The sequence below is a fragment of the Mobula birostris genome, chromosome 3 (genome assembly GCF_030028105.1).
Source record: "Mobula birostris isolate sMobBir1 chromosome 3, sMobBir1.hap1, whole genome shotgun sequence".
In the NCBI taxonomy this organism is placed as follows: domain Eukaryota; kingdom Metazoa; phylum Chordata; class Chondrichthyes; order Myliobatiformes; family Myliobatidae; genus Mobula; species Mobula birostris.
Genome location: NC_092372.1, coordinates 195,603,110 through 195,615,572, shown reverse-complemented (window position 1 = coordinate 195,615,572; position 12,463 = coordinate 195,603,110). Strand labels below are relative to the sequence as shown.

The following is a 12,463-nucleotide window of genomic DNA, read 5'->3' as shown; positions in this document are numbered from 1 at the left end:
CGAGGAGACTTGGTATATCACCAAAGACACTCTCAAATTCCTACAGATGTACCATGAAGAGCATTCTAACTGGTTGCATCATTGTCTGATATGGAGGGGCCCCTGCACAAGATCGGAAAAAAATGCAGAAGGTAGCGATCTCAGCCAGCTCCATCACGGGCACTAGCCTCTCCAGTATTGAGACCATTTTCAAAAGGCGATGCCTCAAAATGTCGGCATCCATCATTAATGACCCCTATCACTCAGTACATACCTTCTACTCATTGCTACCATCAAGGTGGAGGCACCTGAAGACACACACTGAATATTTTAGGAACAGCTTCTCCCATACCACCACCAGATTTCTGAATGGACAATGAACCCATATATACTACCTCATTTTTTTTTCTTTTTCTTTGCTCTCTTTTTACACTACACTACTTTTAGTATATACTGAATATATACTTTCAATTGTAATTTGTAGTTTATTATTATGTATTGCAATGTGCTGCTGCTGCAGAACAATAGAGTTCACAAAGTGTGCCAATGATATTAAACCTGATTCTGATTCTGCGTTCTAACAGTGAAAAGGACATTGAGGCGAGGTACGCAGACATCTCTTCTTCGGTTGTCCATCGAAATCCGGTGGTGACGTCCACTCCTTTAACGGTGAGATCTTTGATGACTACACAGTCCTATCCTGCACCCACAAGCTCTATTGCAGGTGGGACATGTATATGTAGCAGTGGTGCCAACCATGGCTGCATTTCTCCTGGCTCTCTTGATTCCAGGTATTGTTCACCGTGGTCAGAGGTGGAGACCTGTGCAAGGAAGATTTTAAAGTGCCACAGGGGGTGTGCCATCCCCAGTAGCACTATCTTCACCATGATGAGGTAAATCTCGGTGGCAAGGGTGATCCCAGGACAACTGGTCCCACATCTTGGCTGCAGGAGGCTGCCAGGTCCTTTGTCTGTTAAGGCCCGCCTACTGCATGCCTCCAGCGCATTGCTTTTCTGTCAGGGTGTGCTCCCTTAGCCTTACCACAAGGCAGTGGGGCTATTTTCCCATAGCTGGGACAGTGGTTGACGGGCGCCAGGGCGTGTCCACACAGTGGTGGGCCTGCACGCCACGTCTCTAGGGCCCACTGCTACTCCGAGATCCCCTGTAGTTTAGCCTGGGGCCGTAAGATACCCAGTTTCCATGTGTGGCCCCGAGGAGGCACTGCAGGAGTCTATGCAGACATAGAGTCAGGGTAGAAGACTCAGAGCACCGTTTGAAATGCCAGGTGAGTTCAGGTCAGTGGAAGGAACATTCATTAGACTGACCTATGCTCGGGTTTTGTACAAAGCGAACCGTCGATCTTGAGGCAGTGCGGCTGAAACCAACAGGTTTTGTGGTGCCGGTGTACCACAAGGCTACGCTGCAACCAGCTCGGAGATTCTTCCTGAAGGTGATGAATCCAAAGAGTCCAGACACTTCTGAGGTGGTGGAGAAGAAGATGTTACACCTGTTGTTTTTGAATGTGCACAGATCATCGGATGGTTCTGATGAATGTATAACTGCAGGATCATGAAGTTCACTTCATTACAAGCAGTCATTTCAGCCACAAATCAATGTTTTTCACTGAACAGGCAAACTGGACTGTGGAGTCACAAGGGATTCCGCAGGTGCCGGAAAAATTCAGCAGCACACACAAAATGCTGGAGGAACTTAGCAGACCAGGCAGCATCTATGGAGGGAAATAAACAACCGAGGATTTGGATCCTGATGAAGGGTCTCAGCCCGAAGCATCGACTGTTTACTTTGTTCTTTCAAAGCTGCCTGATCTGCAGAGTTCCTCCAGTACTTTGTGTGTGAAACTGCAATGTATACACAAGCAAGAGTCACATACATGAAGGCAAAGACTTGTATTACCAATAGACATCCCTACTCCCTGGTATCCAGTTTGTCTTATGTTGACTTCAATGACAAACTAAGAATCTGCAGGACCCAAGAAACCGTAATGGAGTTTTGAAGAGGACTCTGTCTCCAATAAAGACAAGTGAAGCTGCTTTGCAGGCCTGATAAATGATGCTGGATATAAAGAACAAGCTCTGGCACGTACAGCGTAATGAGTAGGACACATATTTAACCTGCTGTCATGCACACTTGGTACATACTGTTCAAGATGAGTGCCATTTGGGATTGAAATAGCACCAGGGAAATCGTAGGGAAGATTGGAAGCCGCACTGAAGGTTTCAGTGGGGAACAGGTAGAACATAAAATGTAACACACAAAACAGTACAGGCACAGGGCCTTTGCCCCACCATGTCTGCACTGACAATGATTCCAATCTAAGATTAAGATCTTTTAAGATAAAGATTTGTTTGTCATATGTACTTTGAAATAGTGACACGCATCATTTGCGTCAACGACCAACATACTCAGGATGCGCTGGAGCTAGCAGCTACACTATGGTGCCGCCCCGTTGAAGCTAATCCCATCTGTCTGCATATGTTATGTATCCCTTGATTCCCCTGATTTCCAGATGTTATGTTGCCGAGATGCCAATGACAGGCAGATAGCGGGCCAATGTTGACATCAGGCAGCTCTTGAAATCCTGGAAGGACTGACAGTTTGATTACTGAGCACTGCCTCTCCTTAAGCAGAGGAAGGGAAAGGCAGAGTATACTGTGAAACTCTCAATATTTATTTGAATTTCTTTCCTAGCTCACCAGCTCTGAATGAACAATTCTTTAGATCCCAATCAGGGATCTATATTAATGCTCTTGATGTTGTTGACTATCATCATTCCAGAGTTTTAAATGAGAATGCAAAGCCAGCACAGCTAAAGATTAGCTTTATTTGTCACACGTACCCATCGAAACGTACAGAGAAATGTGTCATTTGCGCCAATGACTAACACAGTCCAAGATGTGCCGGGGGCAGCCCATAAGTGTCACCACACTTCCAGCACCAGCATAGCATGCCCACAACTTCCTCACCCAAACCCCTCTGTCTTGGAACTGGGGGGAAACTGGAGCACCCAGAGGAAATGAGCGCAATCACGGAGAGAGCTTGCTAACTTCTTACAGACAGCAGCGGAAATTGAAGCTCAAGTTTGCAGCCGGTGCTGCAAAGAGTTCCACCACTGTGCCACCATCCTACGATGTAAGCTGAGACAGAAAATAACACAAGGTAAATTGAAACATATCAGAAAGCGCTGTCTCAAAGAAAACTGAAAAATGTGAAGGTTAAAGAACAAACAGAATTAGGCAAAGAGATCTGCATGGGAAAGAAAGATCTAGAAAACTGAGGTAAGAGAAGAACCATCTCACATATTAAAACTCTTTTTATCTCTTGCCATAGATATAATTCAACTGAGTGACCGATCCCAGCTGTAACTGTGCTGTTTGATTCTTGGGCAATAATGGACATCATGGAAAGGCAGGAACAGCTGAAAATATACTATTAACCATAGAGGTCATCAAGCTTCATACAGGCAGCTTTAAATGCCTTTATACCATAGTTCTTGAGCTGTAGTAATGAGGTCATGAACTGAAATTGTCTAGGAATTAATATTGCAGCACTGTGAAACCACAGCTATCACATCTGCCTGGCATTCTTAACAACTGACCAGATTCACAACTCTGAAATTCCATTGGACATAACCCTGCTGGGTCACCTTCCATAACACCCTCCAGTGCTGACCTGTTGGATTTTATAGGGTCAGTGTGGGGTCACCTTACTTGAGTGGAGCAGTAAGTGCACAACCCCTAATTCAGAAGGTTGAAATGTAACCTAAGGAATTTCATAGAGATAAACATGAAAGGAAATCCGGTGAACATCGGGTACTGAAATGATAGTATAAAATGTTACAGATCAACTTCCTCAGTGAGAATAATAGATTAAAAGCTTTGCTTTAACTCATTGTTAGAATAGTTCTTGTCAGCATTTATAAAAAAGCATTTAGAATTTCCAATGTATTATAAGGTGCAGAATTGACAATCATGCATACTTAATAATGACTAACACTCATTCACAACAGACTCTCTCGTGTCATATGGTTGAGTTACCTGATCGTAATTTTAGGGTTAGACTCTGTGGTCGAATTTGTATGATGTCTTCCAGCTTCTTCACATCACTTACATGGCCAGTTAGGCTTTTATTGGTATTTACTCTCAATGAACCTGCGGGATTTTCAATATATTCCATCGTACATCCTCTCCTTTTTAGTTCTTCTATATCATCACAGCGTGTCACTGACAACTCTCCTGGCTGCAAGAAATCCTATAAATAAAAATGGACCATTTAGATTGATGTATGTGGTTAAACAGCAATAAACCTCAACACGAGGAACTCTGCAGATGCTGGAAATTCAAGCAACACACATCAAAGTTGCTGGTGAACGCAGCAGGCCAGGCAGCATCTCTTGGAAGAGGTACAGTCGACGTTTCAGGCCGAGGCCCTTTGTCAGGACTTCAAAAGAACTTTCCTTTTGTTAGGAACTGCTCTGTCCATGATACCCGCTCCCAATGTTAGTTAGAATGAAACAGATCTACTCCCCTTATCCTAATCTTTCAGGTTCAAGTTTAATTAAGTTTAATTAACCATACATGAATATAGCCAAATGAAACAGCATTCCTCCAGGGTCAAAGAGCGAAACATATCACCACAGCACACTGCACATAGCACAAGTAGCACATATGGTTACAATTTCAGAAAAACATAGTCATAAAAAATATGCAGCCCAAGTCCCTGAGAGGCAGGACTGTAGAATTGTAGACTGTAAGTTGGCCTGGTCCAGCTTGTTTTTCCACAAAATGAACACTGGAGGGCAGCAACAAGGGAACACAGAAGAGTGGCACTGATGAGAGGGGCCAGCTGCCAGCAGGTTCCAGAGCGCCCACAGTATCTCCTCTCTTGGTCGGCTGCACAGGCAACACCACAGCCTTGACCTAATCCTCGCCATAACAGAGGCAAGGCAGCTCCCAAACCGTCAGTCTCGTTAATGAACCAGTGAACTGGACTTGTACCTTACCAAGGTCCAACGGGGTCTTGTGACCACAATAAAAATGTCCAACGCATTCACTCACACTGGGCACCGTCCAATGGTACGCAACAAGTCCAGGCGACAGCAGCTCTGTTGCTATTGAGCAACTCACTAATGAGACAGTACAGCAGTATCTGATGTTCTTCGTATCCAGCAGTGACTTGCAATCATAAAAAAGATGTACAACACGAACAAATACACCTTTGATTGGACCCAGAATGGCCAATACGTCTGAGCGTGCCACTGTCTTTCCTTATGTCATCTGAAATAAACACAGGTTCTATAAGAGGGAAAAACTCTGTCATAGCTATTTCCCACTAGCAAGGACTTGCCATTCAGCAGAACATCTTGTTGTTTCATAGAACACTAATATATTCTTGTTTCATATCCACTGCACAAGTGATCAGTCTATTTCATTGGCAAAGCTACTGGAAATTTACAAATGTTTGTACATGGCTTCCAAGATAGAGCAGAAAACCACTCCATTCTAACTCAGAACTTAGAGGGGAAAGCCAGCAGAGCTATGTCAACCAACTACAATACATCTGTACTCAATAGCATAAGAAACAACTGAAACTTGTTCATAAAATTCAACAAAATGATTGCTCAGCTGTTCTTTGGTTGTATCTCCATACTCCTTCTTTATTCCAATAACATTTAATCAGCTTATGCTCCAAAAAAATCTATCTCACTCATGACTAAGTTCAATGATTTAAAGAATCAGCATTCACAGCCAGGTGGTGGTGAGTGGGGGGGTGGGGGTGGGGTCAGTGAGAGGAGGAGAGAGTATTTCAAATATTCTTAGCCATCTGTGAGAAGGAATTCCCTTTCTCGACCGGAATTTAAGTTGACAATCCTTTCTGCTGGCATTGTGGCCGCAGTTCTGCACTTCTCCCATCATGGGAAGTATCTTCACATCAGCCTAGTAAACCTTCATTGTACCACTTTAGAGGTGAGCACGCTCACATAAAACTCCAGTAATCCATTATCTGAAGATGTAGAAATCCTAGTATCTAGGTTCAGTATCTAGTTGACAAGGTGAGTTTTGCTGCATCCCTTTTAAACTACCTGGGTCCTGGTTGCTGCGATCCCCTTGAGCTCACTGGGCCCCAGTCTTCACACACCCTTTCACCCTTTCATAGCCCTCACTCTTGACCTCTGTTTATACCGACTGGGGATCTGTTTCCCACTTTCCACTGTAACCTGAACGGAGCTTTGTTTCCCAGATTCACTTTAAACACACAAGACCCTGTAAACTGTGAACAACTTAAAGGGTTCACTGGACAATGTGTTATAATACTGTGTTTCAAAAAAAGTGGAAGAATTTAGATCTAATAATGGAATAGCATCTAATCATCTGGATTATGGGCTACTAAAGTTCTGAGAGTGCAGTAATATCAGAGTTTTACTATTTATTTTTTCTTAAATAGGGAGACCGAAACTGTACACTGTTCCCAGTCGGGTTTCATTAAAGCATTGTACAGCTGTAAATCCTTTGCATACCAGGTAGTGCTCTCTGACTTTGTAATTTTCTTATTAAAGTGGATAACCTTGCTTTTCTTCAATGTGCATCAATCATATCTTTGCCTGTTTACTTAACTTGTCTGTGTTCACGGAATCATAAAGAACAGAAAACAAGCCCTTTGACCCACAAAATCCACAATGACTATTTACACTCATATACACTCATTTACAGGAATTTTATTCCCTTCAACTCCCCCCACCACCACCAACACCACCTCAAGTTTCTACCTCTTACTACACAATGAGGGAAATTTACAGTGGCCAATTAACCTACCAACCCACTCATCACTAGGATGTATGAGGAAGATACACATACAGTAGATAGATACATTATTGATCCCAAAGGAAATTACAGTGCCACAGTAGCGTTACAAGTGCACAGGTATAAATATTAGAAGAAAAGCAGAAAGAATAAAAAATAAGCTACCACAAACAATCTAACAGGAGGGGGTCATCACTTCCCCAGCTATAGGTTGACTCATTATAGAGCCTAATGGCAAAGGTAAGACTGACCTCATATCGCGCTTTTTGAAGCAGCGCTATTTTCTTAGTCTATTACTAAAAGTGCTTCTCTGTTCAGCCAAGTTGGCATGCAGAGGGTAAGAAACATTGACCAGAATTTCCAGGATTTTCTGTAGGGTTCTTTGTTCAACCAGAGCCTCCAGTGTGTCCAGTTTGAGCCCTACAACAGAGCTGGCCTTTGTAATCAGTTTAGCGAGCTTGTTGGCATCATCCATGTTGATGCCATTGCCCCAGCACACCACCACAGAGAAGATTGTACTGGCGACAACAGACTGGTAGAACATGTGAAGGAGAGGCCTGCATACTCCAAAAGCACCTCAGTCTCCTCAGAAAGTAGAGGCTTCTATGTTGGTGCTCCACTCAAGTCTGTCATCCAGGTGCACCCCTAGGTACTTATAGATCCTCACCACATCCATGTTCTCACCATCAATAGTAACAGGGAGCAATGCAGGCTTAGTCCTCCTAAAGTCCATTACCATCTCTATTGTCTTACTGATGTTGAGCTGGAGATGATTCAGCTTGCACCATTTGACAAAGTCTTCCACCAGCAACCTGTATTCATTCTCCCGTCCTCCCTTTATACACCCAACTATTGCTGAGTCATCAGAGAATTTCTGCAGATGACATGACTCAGTGTTGTATCTAAAGTCCAAGGTATACAGGGTAAACAGGAAGGGAGCCAATACAGTCCCCTGTGGGGCCCCAGTGCTGCTTATTACCATGTCTCGCACACAGCTCTGAAGCCACACATAATGTGGTCTGCCAGTCAGGTAGTCGATTATCCAGTATGCACAGGGGTACAGTGCTAGCACTGCAGTCCTCTTTAAGAAAAAAGCTGAAATAAACAAGCTAATTAATTAGGTGCCGCCCAAGGTGATTTGAGTATCTCAGAAACTGCTGATCTCCTGGGACTTTTACACACAACAGACTCTGGAGTTTACAAAGAATAGTGCCAAAAATGAAAAAAACTTCCAGCGAGTGGCTCTTCTGTGAGCAAAAACATCTTGTTAAATCCACTCGCTGGATGTTTTTATCCAAATGTGAGTAGGCCCTGTTCAGCAGGTAGATGACAACATCATTGGCTCCATTGTACTCCTGGTAAGCAAACTGCAGGGGATTGAGGGCTGATCTGATCAGGGGTCGGAGGTGAGCCAGGACCAGCCTCTCTCGGGTCTTCATGATGTGTGAGGTCAGGACCACTAGACGGTAGTCATCCAGGACTTTTTGTTGGCCCTGGGACCACACGTGATGTTTTCCACACAGTCCGGACCCTTTCCAGGCTGAGACTCAGACTGAAAATGCGCTGGAGGACTCCACACAGCTGCTCAGCTCACTCCTTCAGGACCTTTGGGATTCACACCATATGGCCCCAATGATTTGGGGTGGCTGAGCTTCCCCAGAGCCCTTCTCACCTGCTCAGGAGGGAAGGTGAGTCCAGGATGACTGGGGAGTTGGTGAAAGGTGGGGGCTGGGGGAGGTGAAGTTTGGGACGATAGTAGTTGGTATGTGGAGGTGTGGGTGGTAGGTGCAGGGCAAGGAAGGGGTGTAGACAGTGGTAGCCTGTGTTGCTCAAGCACGTGGTGAATTGGAGGGGGGGGAGGAGGGTGCAGGGAAAGTGATGGTGCTGAGAGAGCATTGGATATCTCTGCACCTGGGCTGGTGTGCTGAGGCGGGGGGGGTGTGAACAGGAGGTCAATTGTCAAACCTATTGAAGAATTGGTTTAACTCACTAGCCTATTCATGGCTGCATTCTGAGCCTCTACAGCTAGGCTGATTGAAGCCAGTGATGTTCTTCATGCCGCTCCACACTTCCCGTGAGCTACTCTGGTCAAGCATGTTCTGCAGTCCTCTCCTGTGTTCCTCTTTAGCCACCTTGATCTTCTCCTTTAGCTCCCTCTGCGCAGGTTTCAGTTCCTCCCTGTCTCCTGATCTAAAGGCTCTCTTTCTGTGGTTGAGAAGAGCCCTTAAGGGCCGGCTGGTAGCGCAATGACATCAGCGCCGGACTCTGGAATGAAGGTTCCCGGGTTCGAATCCAGTCGGAGCCACTCCCGAGTACGCTTTCCATCCATGCCGGGTTGAGTGTCGAGATTGCAACTTGACCTCGTAAAATAAAAAAAAGGGAAAAATACTGTGAAATGCCCGTGCGAGGAGTGGCGTGCCACACAGGCTCTCTCTCACACTCCGCACCTTGTAAAGGTATGAAAAAAGATATCGTCCCGCCAACATCGCGCACGCACGCACACGCAAAAAAAAAACGAAGAGCCTTTAGATCTCTGGTGACCCATGGTTTGTTGGTAGGGAAGCAGCGAACAGCCCTTGATGGTATTACAGTGTCCACACAGAAGCTGATGTAGCCAGAGATGCAATCAGCAAGTCCGTTAATGTCCTCCCCATAAGCACATTCTAGTCAGTAACCCAAAGGAAACTTTTACAATCAAATGGAGAAGTGCAAATGCCACAAGGAAACCACAGAGGACAGGACTGAACCCAAGTCACCAGAGCTGTGAGACAATAGTTCCCTCACCTCCATTCAGGGCCCCAAACAGTCCTTCCAGTTGAGGCAACACTTCAGCTGTGAGTCTATTATGTCCAGTGCTCCCGATACAGCCTCCTCTACATTGGTGAGACCTGCTGTAAACTGGGGGACCGGTTCGTCAAGCTCCTCTGCACCATCTGCCTCAAGTAGGACTTCCCGGTGGACAAATGTTTAATTCTTATTCCCATTCCCATTCCAATATGTCGGTCCATAGCCGCCTCTTGTGCCATGATGAGGCCTCCCTCGGGGCGGAGGTGTATCTCCTTATATTCCATCTGAGTGTGGCATGAATATTGATTTCTCCTTATGGTAAACATATTTTCCCCACTTCCTCTATTTCCCTCACTAAACCTTTTACGTCTTCTCACCTGCCTATTACTTCCCCCTCAGTATAATCCTCCTTCCCTTTCTCCTATGGTCCACTCTCCTCTCCTGTCACATTCCTCTTTGCCGGCCCTTGACCTTTCCCGCCAACCTGCCTTCACCTATCACTTTCCAGCTAGTCTACTTCCACTCTCCCCCCACCCTACCTTTTTATTCTGGCATCTTCCCCCTTCCTTCTCAGTCCCAAAGAAAGGACTCAGCCCAAACCATCTACTATCTATTCATTTCCAAAGATGCTACCTGACCTGCTGAGTTCCCCCAGCATTTTGTGTGTGTGGCTTCAGATTTCCAGCGTCTGCAGACTTTCTCGTGTTTATGAATCTCTACTAGCTGCCCCATTCTGCCACCCTTTCGCTGGCTGGGTATTCAGGCCTAGCAAGGGGAAATTTGCTCCAGAATCAGAAAAATGCAGATTGGGAATACTTAAATAGGTGCAGCGTGACTTTTTTGAAATTAGATTTTTTTTTTGTTTTTGTTGGACTCTCTGCAATTAGTTGACGTGAACTGAGATTGCATTACATCTATTAGTCTGCATGACCACTTGTTGTCTGTAACTAAAGCAGTTTAATGACTCGACCGTGGCTTTTGTTTCTCTGACATGTTTCAGTCTGCTTCGAAAGAAATGTAGAAACCAACACAAGGGCACAGGCAAAATACACCATATCCGATTCGGATCACAAGGGGGTACTATAGTTACATCCTGGGACATGACATTAGATATTGGGTATTACATCCTGAATGAAAGATGCTGAAATGAGAAGTACTTCGACACTTGAGGGAATATCTTGTAACAATACTAAAGATTGAACGTTGCCAGTTATTAAATGTCCATGCAATTTGTCCAATACCTGGAACATTTTCACTGTGCACATAGCTGGCGCAGTATTCATTTATTTTAATTATTTCCACAGCCTCACGAGCTGGGAAGGGCAGTATAAATGTTAGTTTTACTTGAAACACTTTCACAATTCGAAATAGAGTTCGCAACAAGTTAGTTTTGAACACTTAACCCAGACTTGAATACAAAATGTTTGATTATTTCAGATGCATTGTTTCAAAGGGTTTTATCCTCTTGAGTGTTAGTTTGTGGCTTATTATAAGAGTTATCCTTTCCTCCTGCCTCAGGTAGTCCCTCAGGGTAAAGGATGACTCCCACTCTGGTTTGGTGGGTTCTGATAAAGCCAGGTTTGGAACTATGGGCTCTTCCACAGTGGAGGCAAGTAAGTTTACGGGATGGACAGTGGGAAGCATGCAAGTCAGTTCATTCCTTCCACTACTCATACAGGACTTCTCAGGCTGCATGGCAATACCATTGCAATGTTCCTTCTCTGCTTTGAGTGATTACAAGCCAGCGATTCCCGGGAGTCACAGACAATCTGCTGGAGGAAAGGAACTGACAATGTTTCGGGTCAAAGTCCCAGCACACATCGCTTGTTACTCCAAATTCCAGCATCTGCAGTATCTTGTGCCTCCATTGCACGGGAGTCAGTGGGCATGATGCATTTCTTGAAGGATTGTTTGAACACATCCTTGAATCTTTTCCTCTGGTAATTTCTTACAGCTCAGAACAAAGCATCTGCTTAAGGAGTCTGGTGTCAGTGTACATCAATTTTTCTGAAAGAAGTACCATGATTTTCCTGCCCTTTATTTAAGCAGACTGTACTAATGAAGTCCCAACAGAAGTAATAAGTGGAACTATCTTTAGTTTTCATAGGATAGATTAAAGAACTTACATCTTTTGTGCACCATCCACAATTTCTCCCACTTTGTATGCATTGTCCACAAGACCATGCTTTGACTCTTAAACACTCACTGGCATCTGTAAGATGAAAGGAAAATTAAGACCACTACAGTGCATATTACACACAAAGGCTATTTTGAATTTCATTTTGTGCGATGAGAAAGAGTGATTGATGTCCTGTTGTCTTGGAGCCTTTGGGATAAAATGATCTTAATATGATTGAATTTGACGTTCAGTTTGAAAGTGATATGATTCACCGTGAGACTGGGATCATAAATCTGAACAAAGGAAACCATGACATAAACTGCGCTTGCTCCAGCTGTGGAAGAGCCTGCGGTTCCAAACCTGTGAGGGGAGAAATCCTGTGGCTGATTAGAACACATTGGAAGGTATGCTGATGAAGGGGATCATAAGATCATAAGATATAGGAGCAGAAATGGGCCATTTGGCCCATCGAGTCTGCTCTGCCATTCAATCATGGGCTGGTCCAATTCTTCCAGTCATCCTTACTCCCCTGTCTTCTCCCCATATCCTTTGATGCCCTGGCTAATCAAAATCTTATCTATCTCTGCCTTAAATGCACCCAATGACTTGGCCTCCACAGCCACTTGTGGCAACAAGTTCCACAGATTTACCACCCTCTGACTAAAGTAATTTATCCGCATCTCTGTTCTAAAAGGATGTACTTCAATCCTGAAGTCGTGCCCTCTTGTCCTAGACTCCCCTACCATGGGAAATAACTTTG

The 12,463-nt window shown here is 44.6% G+C and overlaps 1 protein-coding gene across 1 annotated transcript in view; it reads right to left on the bottom strand.

Annotated features, from left to right (window-relative positions):
- The window catches only part of LOC140194779 (integrin beta-1-like), a 79,456-nt gene that overhangs the window by 37,227 nt on the left and 29,766 nt on the right, over nt 1-12,463 (bottom strand). Inside the window, exons 4-5 of the mRNA XM_072252058.1 lie at nt 11,711-11,796; nt 4,035-4,248 (exon numbers count right to left, since the gene is read on the bottom strand). Coding sequence (XP_072108159.1) covers nt 4,035-4,248; nt 11,711-11,796 — 300 coding nt within the window. The remainder of the gene's footprint in view (nt 1-4,034; nt 4,249-11,710; nt 11,797-12,463) is intronic.